This window comes from Girardinichthys multiradiatus, chromosome 9 (genome assembly GCF_021462225.1).
Source record: "Girardinichthys multiradiatus isolate DD_20200921_A chromosome 9, DD_fGirMul_XY1, whole genome shotgun sequence".
In the NCBI taxonomy this organism is placed as follows: domain Eukaryota; kingdom Metazoa; phylum Chordata; class Actinopteri; order Cyprinodontiformes; family Goodeidae; genus Girardinichthys; species Girardinichthys multiradiatus.
This window is the reverse complement of record NC_061802.1, coordinates 32,225,440-32,246,999: the sequence shown is the minus strand read 5'-3', so window position 1 is coordinate 32,246,999 and position 21,560 is coordinate 32,225,440. Positions and strand designations below refer to the sequence as shown.

The 21,560-nt window shown below is 39.6% G+C and overlaps 1 protein-coding gene across 1 annotated transcript in view; it reads right to left on the bottom strand.

Moving 5' to 3' along the window:
- celf5a (cugbp, Elav-like family member 5a) overlaps nt 1-21,560 on the bottom strand; it is a 320,729-nt gene that overhangs the window by 41,502 nt on the left and 257,667 nt on the right. Inside the window, exons 4-5 of the mRNA XM_047375115.1 lie at nt 10,324-10,452; nt 7,843-7,922 (exon numbers count right to left, since the gene is read on the bottom strand). Coding sequence (XP_047231071.1) covers nt 7,843-7,922; nt 10,324-10,452 — 209 coding nt within the window. The remainder of the gene's footprint in view (nt 1-7,842; nt 7,923-10,323; nt 10,453-21,560) is intronic.

Genomic DNA, 21,560 nt, shown 5'->3' with positions numbered 1-21,560 from the left:
AAATATTTTAAATGAAGATTCAAGGGAATCCTATTTACATGTTAACCTTCCGTTAGCCTCTATCACCCAGCTTTAACTGCTAAACTAGCTTCACCTTATTTGCTTTCCATCATTGTTAGATCATCCTTCCATCATCCTACAAGTATTTCTTTCTCACCCCTACCTATATCAGCTATAACAGACTTGAACTAATATGATGCGGCTCTGCGGACTTGACCCATACCACCCCCCCCCCCCCCCCCCCCCTGTTTCTGTGTAAGTGTAAGTCTACCCTGAGACCTACGTCTTACAAGGTTCTGCTGAATCTCAGCAAATTACTCGACAGCTCTGGACGTAAATGTTTAATTGAGCAACTCAAAATGTGTGTGTGTGTGTGTGTGTGTGTGTGTGTGTGTGTGTGCATACAGCAGCTGAAGGTGGCCAGGGAATGGTTTGGAATTTGAAGACGTTTCCAGCAGTAATATGAAGAACTCAGAAGGGATGGAGATCCAGTGAAGGCCTTACACTAACCCTTCTGATGCAGTCTGACTCCTAAATTTTATTGCTAAAATAACTATCTGTTTTGTTTTGCTAGGTATCAAATGATAAATGTAAGTCTTCATTCAATTGAAGCACTTTCTTCACACAGCACCTTGAAAACGTATCCACTTCCCTTGAGATTTTTCACATTTTGTCAGCTTAAACCACAGACTTCTACTTATTTCTACCAACACAGAGGTGTGTATAATTGTAAAATGGTGCGTGGTTTGGATATTTTTTACGCATTCATCTCTAAAAAGTATTTAGATCTATCCACTTTGATACTCTGAAACAAAATCTAGCCAACCAATTGCCATCAGAAGTCAACAGATTGGTAAATCTTACTTGTTTGTGATTGAATCTCAAAATAGATTCAGCTGTTTTGTGAAACCCTCAGAGTTTTGTTTTTAGAAAACATTAGCAAGCAACCATGGGGAACTATGGTGGTGGCAGCGTTGTGTATGGAGGTGTTTCAGTAGGGATAGGAAAGCTGGACCGGGTTGATGTGAAGATAGGTGGAGCTAAATATATAGCAGTCCTGGAAGATTGTTAGATTAGAAGCTGAAATAGACTAGCAGGACAACACGCCTAAACAAATAGCCAGAGCTACAATGGAATGGTTTTCAATCAAATAATATTCAATTGTTAAAATGACCCAGTCAAAGTTTAGACCTAAATTAAATAGAGAATCTGTGGCATACGCTATTACTGCAGTCTGACTGATCCTGAAATACAGTATTTTGCAAATAACAAATAACACGATATCTTCTCTCTAGTTGTGCAAAGTTGGTAGAAATTCTAGTGGCTCTACCTGCATTGATTCTGCAAAAAAATGATTCGGCGAGATTGAACACAAATGCACTCTACACTTTTCAGTTTTATTTAGAAAAATAAAATAAAAGCATAGATTATTATCTTTTACTTCACAATTATATACTGCTTTGTAAAGAAGCGTAGAGCTGCCACCCAGGCCAAAGAAAAACAGAGCTACTCTACAGGGGTTGGACCATAAAACAGAAACACCTGGTTTTAGACCACAATAATTTATTAGTATGGTGTAGGGCCTCCTTTTGCGGCCAATACAGCATCAATTCGTCTTGGGAATGACATATACAAGTCCTGCACAGTGGTCAGAGGGATTTTAAGCCATTCTTCTTGCAGGATAGTGGCCAGGTCACTACGTGATACTGGTGGAGGAAAACGTTTCCTGACTCGCTCCTCCAAAACACCCCAAAGTGGCTCAATAATATTTAGATCTGGTGACTGTGCAGGCCATGGGAGATGTTCAACTTCACTTTCATGTTCATCAAACCAATCTTTCACCTGTCTTGCTGTGTGTATTGGTGCATTGTCATCCTGATACACGGCACCGCCTTCAGGATACAATGTTTGAACCATTGGATGCACATGGTCCTCAAGAATGGCTTGGTAGTCCTTGGCAGTGACGCGCCCGTCAAGCACAAGTATTGGGCCAAGGGAATGCCATGATATGGCAGCCCAAACCATCACTGATCCACCCCATGCTTCACTCTGGGCATGCAACAGTCTGGGTGGTACGCTTCTTTGGGGCTTTTCCACACCGTAACTCTCCCGGATGTGGGGAAAACAGTAAAGGTGGACTCATCAGAGAACAATACATGTTTCACATTGTCCACAGCCCAAGATTTGCGCTCCTTGCACCATTGAAACCGACGTTTGGCATTGGCATGAGTGACCAAAGGTTTGGCTATAGCAGCCCGGCCGTGTATATTGACCCTGTGGAGCTCCCGACGGACAGTTCTCGTGGAAACAGGAGAGTTCAGGTGCACATTTAATTCTGCCATGATTTGGGCAAGCGTGGTTTTATGTTTTTTGGATACAATCCGTGTTAGCACCCGAACATCCCTTTCAGACAGCTTCCTCTTGCGTCCACAGTTAATCCTGTTGGATGTGGTTCGTCCTTCTTGGTGGTATGCTGACATTACCCTGGATACCGTGGCTCTTGATACATCACAAAGACTTACTGTCTTGGTCACAGATGCGCCAGCAAGACGTGCACCAACAATTTGTCCTCTTTTGATCTCTGGTATGTCACCCATAATGTTGTGTGCATTTCAATATTTTTTAGCAAAACTGTGCTCTTACCCTGCTAATTGAACCTTCATACTCTGCTCTTACTGGTGCAATGTGCAATCAATGAAGACTGGCTACCAGGCTGGTCCAATTTAGCCATGAAACCTCCCACACTAAAATTACAGGTGTTTCAGTTTCATTGTCCACCCCTGTATATCACATTATAACATAAAAACTTTATTGTTCTAACAATATAGTTTTCATGTTTGTTTAATATACTGTCAGGTTATCACAATATACATATTTAACATGTCATAAAAAACTTATCACCTTATGCAATGAAAATTCCATAGTTTGAACAATAAAGTTTTCACATTAAAACATGACTTTTATTGTTACAATATAATATATGTTTACTTTATAACATAATGAAGTTGATGACGGTGCAGATGATTGAGAAAACGTCTCGTTTACCAGACATGATCGTGTCCTTATTCATGCTTGGATTGAGACATAGAGAAGTATAGCTCTCAAGCCATTGTTGAAATGTTTGGATAATGTTGTAACAATCATGCAGACACTGACAAGATATTTAAAACCTATACAGGAGAAAGAATGAGTCTGACCCGATTTTTCATTGATCAACTGGATGGGCACGGGAAGCTCCAGGGATACAAACTACAGCACCTAAACTGCATTCAGGCGGGTACTCTGAGACATTCACAGATTTATCTGGACCCATACAGGGTAGAGAATAGACAAAACTGGCCAAAGAGTACCCCAAATTAATGTGGCATCTTGACTCCAATGACAAACTGAGGGGTTTTGAATAGATGTATCGATTGATGGTTTCTAAAAATGAAATGTTTTACATTTTAACAAGAAAACTAATTGTTCTAACAATATCTTTTTGACGTCTGCACAATAAATTATCACGCTCATAGAATGTGAAAGGTTTTGTTATAAAGTGATTAATGTATATTGTAATAACGTGATATTATATTGTTCAAATGTGAAAGGTTTATTGTAATAACACTGTACAAACATGAAAAGTATATTGTTAAAACAAGAAGGTTTTCTCGTTATAACGTGATATAGCTCTATCTTTCTTTTGCCTGGTTGGCAGTTCTATGCTTCTGTAACTTTGTACTGTTTATATCACAAAATTGCAAGTAAAATACATTAAAGTTTGTGTCGACATGACAAAATGTGAAAGGTTCAAAGGGTAAGAATGCAAGGCACCTCATGCACACACATTTGAAGCAGTTTTTCACCAACAAATGCACATATAGAATACATATAACACCCACGTCCCTTTTAAATGAATAGCACAAATGTATTCTGCTCAAGTCCTTAGAGCTGGAAAATAAGATCAGTCAGAGAGTCTTTGACCCTGGTGAGGTAGTGGCAGCACTTCTGTTTGCACAGAGATCCACATACACATTCATATGTATTTATGCACACTCATAAACTCTAAGAAGCCTATGTTCATGCTTTTCAGGACTGGCAGGCGATCTATAAACATGCCATGTCTGGTTGCGGTGTTAGCATGTGATGCACTTTTACACCTTGGCCACAGCTGCTATTGGCTGGGCATTATTTATTCTCATCTGTTTGACTCTGGCTATCAGCCATAGCCTTGAAGTGGCAGCAAATGCAGAGTGTACACACATAAACACCTAGCTGCTGGCTCACATTTAGTTAAGTAAAATTGTTTTATTAGTCATTTATATTCAAGATTGAGAAAATTGTTGCGTAAAAGGTCAGACAATCTGTAGATCTTTACTTCTTTATGTGGCATCTAGAGCTTTCTAAAGTTAAGATTAATAAAAAAAAAAATCAGGTGTGACTCAGCAGTCCCAAACACACAGGATGTGTGGTTCCTGGCTTTTCTCATGATCTTTGCTACAATTATGGACATTTTGCTGTGAATAGCACTGTCCTGCTGATGCACAATAGTCCACCAGTGGTCTGCTAATCTCAGTGAGGCAGTCAACTGTGCCCTCTCCTCCCCCGTCCACAGGATATGAGATGCTGATCAGATTTCTATAATCAATTTACCAGGAGCAGGAGGTATAAATCCTGTCCATTCACTCATTCTCCCTCTGCCTCTCTTTCTCTCGCTCTCCCGACTCTTCCTCATCCCCTCCCCTCCCTTCAGCACTCTGCTTATAGTTAGATGAATAATTCAGCAGCCAATGTGGTGAAAGGTGGAGTAAACAAGTCTATTCCTTAATATCCCAAGAGGCTGCCAAAGAAAGACGAGCGAGGGCAGAGAGCTAGCACAGATAGGCAGAAAGCACGACACAGAAGGAGGGTATCTATGGAAAATGGACATTCTGTGACATTCCTTATGACCAGTAGTCATTTGCACTTAGATTGACTCAGAAGTTGCATCAAGATGGCACAGCTGGCTTCTAGTGACCCCCCCAATGCACTTTCTCTGTTCACAACACGCTGCAACCATTAATAATGAAATCACACAGTGAAACACAACACCTGTGACACAGGGTCAAAAGAGTTCAGACTCCTTGCCTGTCTGAGAAGCTAAGGAAAGGAAGACCAGGATAAAAGTAGAGCATACTGTACTTCAACCCATTGTATAATACAAGATGTGATTCCATGTCCTCCTAAAAGTCACAGTGAGTAACTTCTTTTACGTTCTGGGCGCTAAGCTAGCAATTTTTGTTTACACACAATCAGGTATACATGGACCATGACTAAACACGAGCCACATATAAATGAGAGCAGGAGCTTTTTTTGTTTATTTGCTCACAATATATCAAATGCAGAGAGAATGTAGAGGACGTTATGTGCTTACATAACGAGCAAATGTAATCTCACACTGGATTTCTATTCACAGATTATGCAAGCAGAACTGTTGAGTGAAGACTCAGTCATAATTCAATTCTGACATTTAACAGTTTTATCTGGATGTAGGTTTTTAAAGTACCTTGTTAATTAAAGAAACAGAAGAAAGGATTTCTGCATATATCTGTTTTCAAAGCGGGAATATGTATGAGTTTAGGAGTTTATACTGCAAAGTTAGAGGTGAATCAAGAAGCTTATATTCACTCATCATGGGTGTGAATGCCATATTAATGTTAGACATTTAATAATGTATTTTAGATGTTCTTTTTTCTAACAGTTACAATTAAATTCATATTTATTGTGGATTTTCTGTAATCCAAAAATAAAATTTCAAAACTCTAAATTTTGACTAAAATATGTACATACATCCACACTAATACAGTGGAACCTTTGCATAATGATGAATTTGTTCCAACAGGCCGTTTTTATCTTAAAAATGTATATTTGGAAACATGTCTTCCCATTGAAAATAATGAAAATTCAAACAATTCCCTCCACACTCCTACCAAAACATGTAATGCTTTAAGAATCACAGTCATTTTCAGCATAAAAGGTAGTTAATCCTATATTATAATATTACTAAAACACTGTATGGTAAAATAATGATGCAACATCGGTTTTGTAATTTTTTTAACTTTAAATTTCTTTGAAAGGGGCAAACTTCCATTATGACTTGAAGGACAGGCTTCTCCATCCTGGTGCATTCTGCATTGGGCCCAAAACCCAACGTCATACAGTTACTAGCAATCCATACTAGAAGCATTGACAGAAACAGTGTTGCTTTCTCTAGGCTTGCAATTAAAAAGATGTAGGTTCATTGACACTTACTTCTCTGTGTTTCAAAATGTTAGCAACAGTTCCACACCGTTGTTATTGTGCAGAGTTATGCTGTGCAAAACAGCTTTGTTTGGGTGATGCTGTGCCCAGAAGCACTACACACACCGAGTTGACGGCACTTGTACCGTTGGATGGTTTGTGTGGCAGGCGCAGGAGGTGTCATATCAAATACAAAAATACCACTGGAGTTCTTATCAGAAAACTGTTAAAGAGGCTAAGAGAGAACACTTTTCTGCAATTGTTCAGTCAAATTGTTGTAAGACCTTAGGTTTTATTTAAAACTGTTCGGATGATGCATCATGCTCCACAAACTTTCTGTGTCAGGTCCTCCCAGGAAATGTGTGAACATTTTCTGCACTTTTTTATTGATAAAGTAACATCTCTGAGAGCTCATATTTCCCATTCTGCTCACAACCCGTCTATCCCTGTCCTCTGCACTGCTGACAAGTTTGAGACAGTTTCTTTGCTTTCTTTGCTTGAGATTGTTGCTCATCTGAAGCCCTCAGGTTGTATGATGCTCTCCCTCCTCAATTATTTTAAAGTAGGGTTTTCTCACTAGCACCTTTTGTAAATTTTATTATAAACAGTAGTTTGTCCTCTGGTGCTGTACCTGTAAATTTTAAATGGGCAGTAATTTAGCCTCTACTTAAGAAACCTGCTCTTGATCCTGATATTCTTACAAATTGCAGGCCTACCACCAAACGTTATCTCAAGAATTCTTAAAAATGTAGTTTACAAGCAATTAATGCTCATTTTAGAATAACCTGATATTTTTTATATTGTTTTTATAAATCTGGCATTAAAGCTTTACACAGTACCAAATCTGCCCTTTTAAGATTTTTAATGATGTGTTTCTAGTGACTGACTCAGGTGACTGTGTTATCATTGTGCCTTTAGATTTAACTGTTGCCTTCGACACAATGGATCTCAAAATTTTAATTTTTCATTTAGGGCAGTGTGTGGGTGTCAGGACGACTGCATTGCAGTGGTTCAAATCTTATTTGGCATAGTGAATCTCTGTCAAACTCTGTGATTTTGTATTATCTGCTGCTTCTTTTCAGCATGGGGTCCGGCAGGGCAGGGCTCAGTTTTAGGCCCCGTTCTTTTCTCTCTATATCTGCTACCCCTTGGCTCTATTTTCAGGGGTTTCTTTTCCCTGCTTTGTGGATGACTGCTTCTTAACCCTCTTAAAAAGTCAAAGAGTTTGTCTTAGTATTAGTGGGGCTGTTTGTAGATGTTTGAGTCTGTATGTTTTATTTTGACTGTGTAGATCAGAGAAAATTCACAGTAACTTCAAATCTGTGCAATTCTTGTTTGCAAACATCATTGCCAGTGTATTTTGCACCATTAGACTACAGTTGTTAAAATAAATCACCAAAATCTCAAAATTAAAAGCATTCCTGCCTTGGGTAAGTGTCTGCAAACTTCTGATCTGCACTGTAACTGACATAAGCAATTATTTGCATGTGTGTGTGTGTGTGTGTGTGTGTGTGTGTGTGTGTGTGTGTGTGTGTGTGTGTGTGCTTGAAAACAACACTGCATCTCTGTGAGAGCTGAACTCACCGGCATGGTCTGGCTGCCGTGCAGGGCGCCAATTGCAGACTGAGCCTCGGTGTGTGTGGAGAACTTGACGAAGGCGCAACCTGGAAGAAAGAGCAGATACGAATCACACACATATGTACATATGTGGATATTTAGGGTAACATTAATAAAGATGTAGAATTATATCTGACACTACAGAAATCACTGAGCATTAAGAGGCTCTCATTGTACAGCAAGCTTCCCCCACTCTGGGCATTAGGCAGGCAGACAACCAAGCAGAAGCTGCGGGCCAAAGATACCACTGATGAAGCAGAAAAGCTTGCTATTTAGCACCACATGCCTCTTTGTTCATATTAACCCATATCTAAAGAGGCTAAAATCAAATATGGAAACCATTAGAAAACAGTCAGTCAGTCAGTCAGTCATTTTCTACCGCTTATTCCATAGTGGGTCACGGGGGAGCTGGTGCCTATCTCCAGCAGTCTATGGGCGAGAGGCGGGGTACACATTAGAAAACATGTTTTGATCAATATTTGAATATTTGAAGAAAAAGACTGTCAAAAGGTCTGAAATCACAGAAGCGATGCTCTTTGCTGTAATGTGTTTAAAGTAACGTTAGATGACCTTTTTGGGTAAAAAGACAACTTCACAGCTTTTATTCCATTACTAAAATCATTCTAAATGTTTCACTTATAAGTCCTAAACTGACTAAATCTAGAGGAATCATAATGCGTGATAACAACTTTAGCAATGCTCTTGGAGCTGTCTTTATTTAGATGATCTTCGCTGATGAGCATTTGTAAGCATGCTGGCTTTTGAATTGAAAAGAATATAAAAAAACTAAAATGACCAACAGCCCCTACACCATTACAGAGAAACATGAGAAGTGATTCTGTTTTTTGGAGTGAAGCAGAATCAGTTCTATTGCGTTGTCTCACCCAATCTTTCGTGCTTTGTTTTTTTTTACTATTTAATCTTCTGTGCTTTATTCTCCTTATCATCTGTCCTGCTTGACCCAGGCACCCTGCCATTCTGCTCCTGTTAATAGGCACACCGACCAATCAAGATGTCCATTCAGCTGCCAAACCGCTGCCCCCTGAGATGTGGATAGGATAAAGCTTTAGCTCCTGATGACCTGTACAAGGTCTTTGCTACAATGGGGTCATGTACTGCTATAATTAGCCTTTTACTTCTCAATACATGCAGTGGGGTAGCTCTACCTCAGGGGTGGTGGTCTTTCTTCCAAACCTGACTTTCGTGGTTTACATGTTTCTTGTCTTTTGAAATCAAAACCCTCATTCAATTACTTGTTACCATGGACGTTGAGCAGAGTTAAGGACTATTAAAGTTTAGCCATCATAGATGTTAAAAGCCAAATTTCCCACAACGTATATTTCTGTTCTATTTTAGGAAACTGGAATTTTGCAATTCAACTAATCATAAAATATCCACTCTTGTAGGTGCACAATTTGGAAAAAAACACATTGCTTTGGCTTTTAGGATTTATTTAAATTATATTATAATAAAATATACAACAAAGACAAATATGACTGTGGAATGTGGCATTTTAATACTGCAGATCAGCTTCCTTTGACTGTCCTATTCACCACATTTAATTTTTTTTTACATTAGTGTTTGTCTTTGATGCAAAACCTCTTCAGAGCCTGCCCAGTTTGACTTCCTCAAAAATCCTCAAACATATAATTCCTCAACAACTTTCATATGACCTTGCCCAATCAAAAACCACTTGTCTGTTTGCCCTTTGTAATGAGGGTTTGCAAGCCCAAAATACACTTTTATTGTATGAGAATGGATTCTGCATGGTGCAGCAGTTGTTAGCACCATTGCCACCCAGCAAAAAGGTCCTGGCCTTGAATCCCGGACTGGAGTCTTTCTGCATGGAGTTTGCATGTTCTCCCTGTGCCTTCTTGGGTTCTCTTTGGGTTCTCTGGCTTCCTCACACAATCCAACCCCCAGCTCAGATGGAAGAACCTGTTGACAGATTACTTGTGTTCTCTACCAATCTTTCCTTTTAAGAAAGAAAGGTAAAAAAAAAAAAAGCTATCTTTAAAAGCAGTTTGCCACAAGCATTGTAAAGGACACATATGAGACCAAAATGTAACTTTTTGTCCCACACGCAAAACATTGCGTCATACCACAGCATTCCCACAGTGAAATATGGTAGCCACAGCACCATCCTGTAGGCTGTTGGTGGACTTACTTTTAAGTAACAGCTTGATGACTTTTCTAACAGCTAAAGTCAAGCAGGAGGGTTTTCTTTCCTCACCGCTGATAACTTTCTCACACATCAAACAGTGTACTGAAAATCTCTAATTAAATGAACAGGCTACTTTACCTGTATCTGATTCATAAGCCATTTATAATGTGCATGATTTCCACACAATCACACTGACACACACACATATATACAGACAAAAGCACAAGAACACATTTGATTGTCATTGACCTAAATAATGCTGACAGCCGCATCCCGGCTCCTACCTTTACTGTTTCCGTCAGGACCTCTTAAGACTGTGCACTCCTCGATGACTCCATAGGGCTCAAAGAGACGATAAACATCCTCCTCGGTCTGCTGTTTATTCAGCATCCCAACAAACAACTTCCTGTCTTCTGAAACAAAGAAGGGGACAAAAGGTTACATTATACCTGACCTCAATTATGAGACCAATTAGAGAACAGGCTGATAATGGGAAAAACACTGTCATTACAGTGAAAACAAATTTACCACAGGGACAAACAAATCTATTAAATACATTTGGAGGTACTGCAATGTAGCTATTTTATTTATTTATTGAAGGTTGGGCTTCAGTCACAGTGTTTTTTCCCAACACTGATCAGTCTCCAATATAAGTGGGTCTGGTCCCATATGGAGACGTGCTGTAGATGCAAGGGGGTAAGTGTGTGGTTATGGTGGAATGAAGAAAAAAAGAAGAGAAATAGTGGGATAATAACTCACATACACACATGCAGGAGACTCAGACCCAAGACAATGAGGGAGTCTTTGGTTGTGTAAAAGCAAGAGGGGCTCCAGGCTGCTCCATCCTCCTACACACCAAACTGTACAGGCTGGAAACTACAACTTTTCTCTCCTTCTTATACTCATCACCTCTCCTCCCCCACTTATTCATCCATCTCTTCCGACTCTCTTTCATGCATTCCCTTTTTCCTCTCGCTGATTCCACATTTTTGCCCCTCATTCTTTTTTCAAGTGCTGCCCTCCCTCTCTTCCCCTCTTTATCTCTTTCTTACCCTACTAATTGCTGCTGATCCAGTGTTTTTTTGTGTAGCCAGAGAAATATTTCAACGCACTCTTCAGTGAACAATGGCGTGTCTCTTCAGCAAGCGCAGAGGGCTGGGAGACATGCCATGAATAACGCTGACTTTTCAATAGATAGCCTGTATGCTATTGAGTCCTGTTAAATGCTGTGGGATCTGATCTTTACCTTGACCTGACACCCCATGTTTACTGATGTGCTCTGGCACTGTATGATTAATGCTACGGCGTTGTGTTCCTGCCGGCAGCAAGAAGCACTAAAATCTCTTTCTTTATACAGATTGTTTCTCCAACTCTGACCCATGAAGTCACAGCTGAGAGACTGAGCGAGGGACTGAACCAACAGCCGCTGCTGTGAAGAGGTGGAGAGCAGCATAAATCGCTAGTAGTGTTATTTACCAGGTTCGCTTGTTATTGCTACACACTGTGATGTGCTGTTGTCATTCTTTGACCCAATCCACAAGCCGGTACTTCAAATGTTGCAGTAGGCATGGCATCTAGCAAGGGTTTTGCTACTCGGCAGCATCAGTGATGCACCTTTAAAATAATCACCCATGTCAGAGCATTGTCTAGGGAGGGGCATCCCTGGCGCCGGCTCCTTATTGCAAGTGGCAGGATCAGAGGCTATGTATCAAAAATGGAAGTGATGCAATGTGACAACTGTCAGGGTGGATTGGAGAGCATTTATCTGCAAAAAAGAAACGCCCTGAACTGGAAAATGAAAGGCGAAGATGGTCCTTCCTTTTGCTGGAGGGAGAATATAAATCCCAAGGTTGGATCAGGAAGATGAGTCAAGGATTCTTGTGTGTATTGGTGTGTGTAAGTGTGTGTCTGTGTGTGTGGGTGGGTAGGTGTTAGTATGAAACCTGTAAAGAATTTCCTGAAATAAAACCAGACTGGAGAAACAGTATTTTCAGCTGCTCCCTTGTACAGGAGGTCGCCACAGCAAGTCTTTACAACTTACACACAGAATTTGCACAGTTTTAATACCGGATGCCCTTCCTGATACAATTGGGAATCAAACCCGGGTCCCTGGTAACAAAGAAGTCCGCTTCACCACGAGGGAAGTTAAAACAAAACCAGACTACATCTTAGATATATCCGTGGTTCAAAGTAGAGAGAATAACCTATGTAAACACCACTATAGTGCCTAACAAAAGTATTCATTTGATTTCCATTGAAAGGAAAATGATCAACAGCTTTCAGATTTTTACTAATAAAAATCTGAAATGTGTTCACCACCATTTGATCCTAAATCTCAAATAAAATAAAATCCCAAATAACCCCAAATAAAATGTAGTTCAACAAACTGGCTTCAGGAGCCACCTTTGTGCTATTTATTCTCTGTACAACTACAGCTGTTCAGTGAAGGTCTCAGAGGTTTGTTAGAGAACATTAGTCAACAAACAGCATCGTGAAGACCAAGGAACAAAGCAGATAAGTGAGGATATAGGTTGAGGGGAAGTTTGAAACAATATTAAAGTTCAAACCTTTCAATCCTTTACATGACAATGACAAGAATAAGGCATAACTGCAAACCTATTAGGACATGACAGTCCACCTAAACTGACTGGATGGGCAAGTACAGCATTAGTAAGAGAACAGCTTGGAGGCCCATGGTAACTCTTGAGGAGCTTCTGAGGTCCACCGTTCAGGTAGAAATATGTTGACAGGGAAACTAAACTCTAAACACCTTCTTGTTATGGAAGAATGTCAAAATGAAAGCTATGTTTCAAGAGAGTTATAAGAAGTCCTGTTTGTGCAAAGCAAAAAGTCATGTGGAGGGTACAACAAAGATACGGAAGAAGGTGTTCTGGTCAGATGAGATCATGAATTGAACTTATTGACCAATATGCAAAACACTGTTTAGGTGAAAAGCACATTGCGCACCATCTTGAGTACACCATTCCCACCATGAAACATGGTCATGACGGCATCATGCTATGGGAAAGGTTTTCTTTAGTAAGGACAGGGAAGATGGCAAATGCTAACTGGAAGTTATATATAGCCAAATACAAAACAATCCTGGAAGAAAACCTGTTAGAGCCTGTAAAAGACTTGAGACCGGAGTGAAGATGTACCTTCCTCCAGGACAGCAACTCTAAAGCTACAAAGCAATAGTTTAGATCGTTTTCATGCATTAAAATTACCCAATCAAAGTTCAGATGTAAATCGAATTGAGAATCTGTAGCAAAACTTTAAAATGACTGCTCACATATGCTCTCTATTAAATAAGGCTGCTCTTGAGATGTTTTATAAAGAAGAAAAGGCAAAAATGATATCTTTAATTGTGCGAAGTTGGTAGAAACATACTGACAAAGACTTGCAGCTGTACTACATTAAAAGGTTGTTCTACTAAACATCGACTCCGGTGTATTGATTACACATGTTCACAAGACTTTTCCAACTTTTATTAGTAAAACAAAATTAAAACCACACATAGACTGTCTTCCAGTTCCTAACCATGCAGTACTTTATCTACCATACAAAATCCCCAAAAATATATTAAAGTCTGTGGTTTCATTGTGGAAAAATTGAAAAGGTTGAAGAGAGTATAAATACTTTTTTGTGGCATGGAACCCTTTGACTTTTTCTGTTCTCACTTTGGCTGTAACATTCGTTTTCAAGTGGGTGTGAGAAGTTATGAGTTAAGGTATGACCTTTACCAATTTTATAGGAGGTTCACTCTGAAAATCACTGTGTTAACAGCTTCCATGTTTCAAAGTACAATGCTACATCCATCTTGCAGCTTAAGGATGGCTAACTGGAACGTCACCTACAGCTAAATGGAATTATATTTACAGGACACATAGTGTAACATAACCAGTGGCCACTATATATCACATACCTGCGTAGAATTGCTTCACATAAAGCCTTAGAGACTAAAATCCTGATCAGCCCGCTGTCCTTCTGTATTATGTTTGAGAGAGATAGAAAACACGTAACATTATACAGATTTATTTTTTTCCCATTAGTTAGTAGAAGATCTGCGACTGAGGAAATGGTGGAGAGCATGTTCTGGCACGTAATTCAGGCTTTGAAAACAGGTGAACAACACATAACAACAGATAATCTTGGAGATCTGCTCCTGTCTATGATACTGCTCCAACTGCTCTCAACTAAACTGCTCCGCTGGGAATTCAGGTCTTTTTTGTTCATCGGCAATAGAAAAACTAACTCATTTATCAACAACACTGCAGAACAGGCAGCGTGCAAACACAAACAGAGGGCAAAACGCCTACAATATAGTCCACGCACATTTCTGACTAGAAAGAGAAGTGAAGGGGCAAAGGATGGTGAAAAAAAGTTATAGCAAAGACTTAACAACTCTCTCACCATGACCACACACATGGATGGGTTCATGCCTGTCTGTCAACTATCTTGTAAGTCAGAGTATTGACTTTTTCTAAAGCATCTTTAAAATCCACAAGAGCAATGATGAGCACTGGTACCAGATTTGATTTATGAATCGAAGCTTTACAACACTGTCTGCAGATTGGATAATTTCACCAATTTCAGTTTTTTTTTTGTTGCTGCCAACTTCTAGCCCTACTGGCTGCATTTGTGGATACTGTTGATTCTTTATTTAGTTTCCACTAAATGGTTAATGGACTGAACCTATATAGCGCCTTTCCATTTTATCTCTGCATCTCAGTTCAACATTCACCTATAATCTTCAGCTTGTCCACCATGATCGTTTGGTGTCGAAAGCAGCAATGCCCAATTTCTAACTATTTAAATTGTATTTTCATTTAATAAAATGCATTTTTGTCCTTTAAAACGGCCAAAACCATGACATGGGTCATTTTTAAATCTGGACAATAATGTGCAGGAATAGGTTAAAATGAGTGCATTCATTAGTGGAGAACTTAGCAATGCTCTTTTAAATAAACTTGAACACAGCTCTCCCTGGTGTCATCAATCAGTGCTCTGGGGGGAGCAGTAAAGTAAACTGTGAAACATTTAGGATGAACTGTAGCTACAGCATACAGTAAACAGTCAGAACATTTGCTCTCAAAGATGATATTCTGTGAATGGTGTGTTTATGTGCTCTGGAGTGTGCACAGTTTAGGAAAGCTATTATTCTTAAAATGAAGATCCAATACTGATGCACCTCTACTTGATTTTAGCTTAACATTGCAAATAATGGCCTGTACCCTTATTATGAAAACTGATCCATTATCCTGAGCTATGATTGCACCAGATCGATGTTGTTACTTTGCAGAGCCTGCTCCAAGTAGGGAGTTCAGCTGTGGGTTTGCAGATATAGCAGGGACAAGGGGAAGAAATAAAGTTGCACTTTAATGCATTCAGTCACTTCTGACTTTTGTTTTCTACTGGTCTTGTTCGTACTTGTTTTGTCTTAATCTTTGGCTGTGCAATTTATTCATTCATTCATTAGATAGGTTGGCACCTATTTGGCCCATTTTCAAATTTTATTTCATTTCAATAAAACATACATAAACCAAAAGTAGTTTTATGATGGGTTTATTTCAGTGCTTAGATGGTGAACTACCATGGGAGCATGAATTGTTTCAGTTTTAACTAGCATGAACTTAACTTAGATCTAGTTCTTGGTGAACTTGCACAACACTGGGTCAGGGAAAGCGTTTGCTTAATTGTCCATCATACTATGGCTTCACAGTTTCAGTAGTGTCAAAAACAGGGGCCTCATGTATTTGTAACACTCTACTGTTCATTCAAATCAGCATGAATCTTTTCCTAAATTACCATAACATGGCGTTAAAATATTTAAGTTGAAATGTGATCACTTAAACAATTCAGGGGTCCAATAAGCCCCTGCACATTCACTGTGAAAACTGTACTACATGCTGGCATTGAAATGCCTGTTTATCTCATCGTGGCAGAGTACATTTAAACCTCAGTTGAGACACCACTGCCGCATCCCCACTGATACTCTCATGTTCCCATTATGTTTAATTTATAGCAAAAATGTTTGTTATATAAATAAATACTTTTCAAAATATAGGAAACATAGTTGTGCTGCCATCTTCTATGTACAAATAATTGTACTTATGTAGCTCTTGAAAATAAGACTTCCAGACTCAGCGAGATTTACCTGCATAAATAAAGGTGAAATAAAAAAATGCATAGAGCATTTCTGCCAAAAGAAGAGCATTAGTTTGGGGGCTGAGGCAAATGTATCCAGTCCTTCAAAACTCAATTCTTCATTCTGTCACGTGACTACACATTACAGTCACAGAATCCCTGAGAACTCAGCTAGTTACTGGAATTTGATTTTCTGCTAAACCAGCCCTGACTGGGGACTGCCTGATCAGAAACTCAAAAATCTGACATTTTTCTGATTAGTAACTCACACTTTTTGATCTGGATACCATAAAAGGAAAAAAAAAACAGCATCTTCCACAAATTGAGACTTGTCTGTGGTTATTCAGGCTGTGGAGGAGAGACAGAGCACAGTGAATGTAAGGGAGAGTCAGAGGGATGAGCCCAAACTGTAAGTTGCCGGGCATACAGTCCTGCAGTCCTTGATAAGCCAGGATGTATGAAAGAGCTACGCCACCAGAGCTGGTGAATCGCTGCCAGTGGTGGGGAGCATGAGGAAAGGCCAGAGCGCTGAGAATGGTGGGGGCTGTTGGAGGGGGATGAAGGAGAGCATATCAACTACTTTCGGCGCTCACTGGTTTTCAAATTTTTCTGCGCTGTCTGTCTTTTTCTCAATTGTTGCAACAGTACGAGAGCAAGGATGGAGTGGGAGAGAGAGGGATATTGTGACAGAAAGGGGAAAGCGTGTACTATGGAGAAACCGTACTTGTCAGAAGGATGGGGAGGTTGCTATGACAACTACTTATACAGCATGCCGTCAGTCATGTTTCATTGGAGTTTGGCGAAGAGGAGATGAATGAAAGGAGGAGAGGAGCACGGGAAGGGGTCATTTATCTGTCTGTCTGCTGAGGTGGAGTGCAAATTTGACTGTCAGGCTCAAAGATAAGGACAAATTACAAACAATATTAGCTGGCTAATAAAAGGGAACAATAATGAATAGATAAATATATTAAAGCCAAATGAGATAGCATCCAGGCAGAAAAAAGGGGCCCTGAGAAGCCATGCAGGTTTTTGTCATTTCAGGGGAGAAAAGATAAGAGCCGGAAAGAGGCTGTGGGAGGGGGAGGCATCCGTATTAAACCTGACTAGTGTAGCGCACTTCCTTGAATCAAGACAGAAAAAAATCCAAATCAGTTCATAGTGGGAAATGGTGCAGCTTCCCTTCCCTCTTTGTAAGCCTATTATACTTCTTCAATGAGTAGGACGCCACACAATAACAGTGTCAGCATGTGTTCAAGCAGAAAAAACATGGACAGAATAGACTGAAATTAATTAACCCTACGAGATCACAGTGTAGCCAGTGGAATTTAATCCAATTTATTACATATAGTGATCTAACTAGGGTTGTGTTTGCATTAATGAGAGTGCATTTAATATGTGTGTACGTGAATGGCTCACAAGAGCATATTCTTGCACTCAGGATGTTCTTTCCTTCAGTGACAGGAGTTTCTGGGACCAACAATCAAGGGACTCTGAGGTTTGGCCCAGCCTTAGGGTGAAGAAACAACCCCAGCCAAATTAACTCCTGAATGATCTGGCATTAGCCCCATAGAGAAGACGGTCACCCTTTTATTGTCATCATACTGTATGGAATAACCTGGATATAGTTCCACTGGCGTACAGCTGGGAACAAAAAGTGGGTAAATAGTTTGTTTACCAATTTCTAAACCAAATTAGCACTCCTGTGTGGGTGCAATGCACAATCAGCTGTCTTTTGAAGTTTGCATCCTAACCCACTGAATTGACAGCACAAACCATAAGGCCTACCATGCACCAGCCTTAATGAGGTAGCTTATTAGTGCCGTTTTCTTCACAGCCTCAGAGATGTTGCTTAGATACAGCCATACAGATGGAAGAAAGGAAAAACAAAACAATACTGACGTTCAGAACAAAATTTCATCAAACTCAATGCGCTGTGATGTGCAATTTCCCTACTTCTGTTAAAATCTATGTAAATGAACTAAGTAAATATAAAATGAATTAACTAAATATACACAAATGTTAAACATGTGCTTCCGAAGGTTAAACCACAACATCAAGAACCTTGATTTCCATCCATGTCCTCGGTCTGTATTTCAACTTTGACGTGCTCTTGAACAGCCAACCTGCTCCTCCAACCCACATAGCACCTACAGTGACTCTGGCTTGATTTCATGTCATAGTTTCATCATTTCAAGGCTGCCCTTGCTAGCTCAGCTGTAACCCCTCACAAGTTTTGAGCAAAAATGGCATGTGGCAGCAGATGCACATCCTTGATAGTAATCCTGCAGAACTTATAGTGCATTGCGAAAGCATCCACACGCCTTAAACTATTTGTCACTAAATTTTCTCATTTTACAACTATAGTTGAGTATTTTATTAGGATTTTAAGTGACAAATCAATGCAAAATGAGGCAACAAATGTGAAGATAAATGAAATATATGTATGTAATATATGTTTTTTCCCCTTTCTGATACTTAAATATGACATTCTGTTTGGAATTATTGTACCTCTGGATGGCAAACATCTCTCTTGAGTCTGAAAGGTTTTCCTCCAAGATTTCTCTGCATTTAGCTCTATCTTTCCATCAACTTTAACCACCTTCCCCATTTTGGCTGAAGTAAAGCATCCTCATAGCATGGTGCTGCAACCCCCATGTGTCAATGGAGACAGTATTTTTAGGGTGACACAAAGTGTTTTGCTTGTAGACCAGAAAGCTCAAACAAGGTCTCATTTGGCCAGAGCACCTTCTTCTACAATTTACTGTGTCCTTTAAATGACTTTGGCAAACTCTAAACAGGATTTCTTATGACTTTTTCTGAATAAAACATTTTTCTGCCACCTTTCCCCAAAGAGCAGATTTGTGGAGCGCATGTCTTAAAGTTATTTTGTTAACATATCCTCTCACCTGAGCTGTGGATCTGTGCCACTGCATCAGCATTACTATGGACCACTTGGCTATTTCTTTCTTTAATGCTCTCTTGGCCTGCCTGTCCATTATGTGGATAGCCATGTCTTGGTGGTTTCCAGTTGTACCATTTACTTTTCAGTTTTGGATGATGGATTTAGCAGTGCTATGTGAGATGTTTAAAGCTTGGAATATTTTTTTATAACCTAACATTGCTTTATGCTTTTTTCCACACCTTTGTTTCTGACCTGTCTGCTGTGTTCCTTGGTCTTCATGCAGTTGTTTGTTCACCAATGTTCTCTAACAGACCCTCCAAGGCTTTTACTGAACAGTTGTATTTATACTGAGATTTTTACACAGATAGGCTCTTTACTAATTAGGTGATTTCTGAAGGCAGTTGGTGGCACTAGATTTTATTTAAGGGGTATCAGAGTAAAGAGAGATAAATATAAATGCATGCCTCAGATTTCTATTTATATAGCTTTTTGAAATTATGTACATTTTCTTTCAAGTTCACAATTATGTGATATAGATTGGGCTATCACATAAAATGCCCCCAAAATATTTACAAATATGCAGCTGTGAGAACGCAAAGTGTAAAAAAACTGATGGGGAATGAATACTTTTGCACAGCATTCTACAGTGTCTTTCTAACTAAGTGGTCCTCTTGTCTGTTTCTGCCTTGCTGCGTTTTCAAGCACTTTGTGATTATATATATATGCATCATGCAAACATGTTGCATAAGATATAACACATTCAGAACATTAAATAACCCATGACCATATACTTAGACTTGCATATATAAGAAACAGGAGCCCATATGAAAGCACATAGCTGTTTGTGTAAAAGATAAAAAAAAAAAAAAAAACATCCTGAAGACAAACATCACAGCAGAGTGTAGGAGGTTCTGGTTGGGTCCAGTTGCATAATGAGCCAAGTGGCATGTTAACTGGGCCAAAAGGCCTAGGATCAAACTGTAATGTTTTAATGAACAGACCCCTCAAAGGAGTAGCAAGCGTCTGCATTCCAACCATTCACATGTCCTTGATGCACACCAACTAAGCTGATTTCATCTCAGAGAGTACGGTTATCATAAATTCCCTCTGTCCCTCCTTCAAACACAATGATGGATATTGAAAATGACACATAAAAGACTTACCCGCAAGTCTCTGTGCACTCACATATTTGTAGGTGCATATAAACAAACAAAAAGATGCACATAAGGCACAAGCATGACCTTGTTTTTGTGTCACTCAACCCGTCTCCAGAGAACGCCAAAACTGCTATGCATCGTTGTGATCTAAAGTCTTCTCCATTCTCTGCTGCTGGTCTGGGGAGATTTCAGCTCCACGTTGGCCCCCGCTGGAAGCCTTGAACATATAATTACAGCCCTGTGATGTGGCCCTGCGTTCTATTAGCTGTAAAACCTCTCAGGTGTGTAAAAGTGTAGGTGTTGTCGTGCACAGTCCTGGATTCTCATCCTGCTATCTATGCTATTAGCTAATCCCCCCCTCTCCCCCCCTACACACACACACACACACTCCCACACTCGCCTCAGAGGGATGCAGCCAGATGATAGAAAACCAAAGGAAAAATTGCCTAAAATATTTTATTGGCATCATGTACGGCTCAGAAAATTTACTATCGATATGATAACAAATGTGAAATATTACTCAGAGCTTTGTGTGGACTTCAGTGCATTATGGCTGTGGTCATAAATTCTGAAGCTGCTGCACAGCGTACATACGTAGTTACTGTACATAAACATTTACAGTATGACAGTGCTATTTATACTGTCTCCCTTCATAATACCACGTGAAGGGCAGTTTGGCATCCATTATGTGATGTATTTTTCTCCCCGTGCATTTTCCTCTTTTTATTCCCTATTCCCATTCTTGTTTCCGTTCCAGTCTATGTTTGCTTACAGTAGAACAGGCTTCTTTACCTTTGACAGTGTTTAACAAAGCACTAGCCTGTTTCTTAATTATTTTCTTCTTGCTCCATTGACACTGATTCATGAGGGTAATGTTGGACACGCCTCCTTGGCCAGCCCCTCCAACCAACCTCAACCTCCCATCTTCTCCACTGTTTTTCTCTCATATTTTCTGCTTTCAGTAGAATTGCTTGCAGCTTTTCATATCTTTCTCAGTTACTCTACATTTTTCACTTACTGTGTATCAGCATCTCCATCTATATTTGTTCTGTCTTTCAAATTCTCTCTGTAAATATGCTCATTGCTAATAGCATAGCTTCATGGTAATCTATTAGCCGTTATGATTATTCTAAGGTAATTATCTTTGTTTCATACAATGCCCTGCAACAGTATTTATAACACTTGAACTTTTTCAGGTTTTGTCATTTTATAAGAACAAACTCCAATGTATTTTATAGGGATTTTACGTAATATACATCTGTTGAAAGCACAGCTATTAGCCGCACACTGCACAGATCTAGCTTTTATGTAGTTG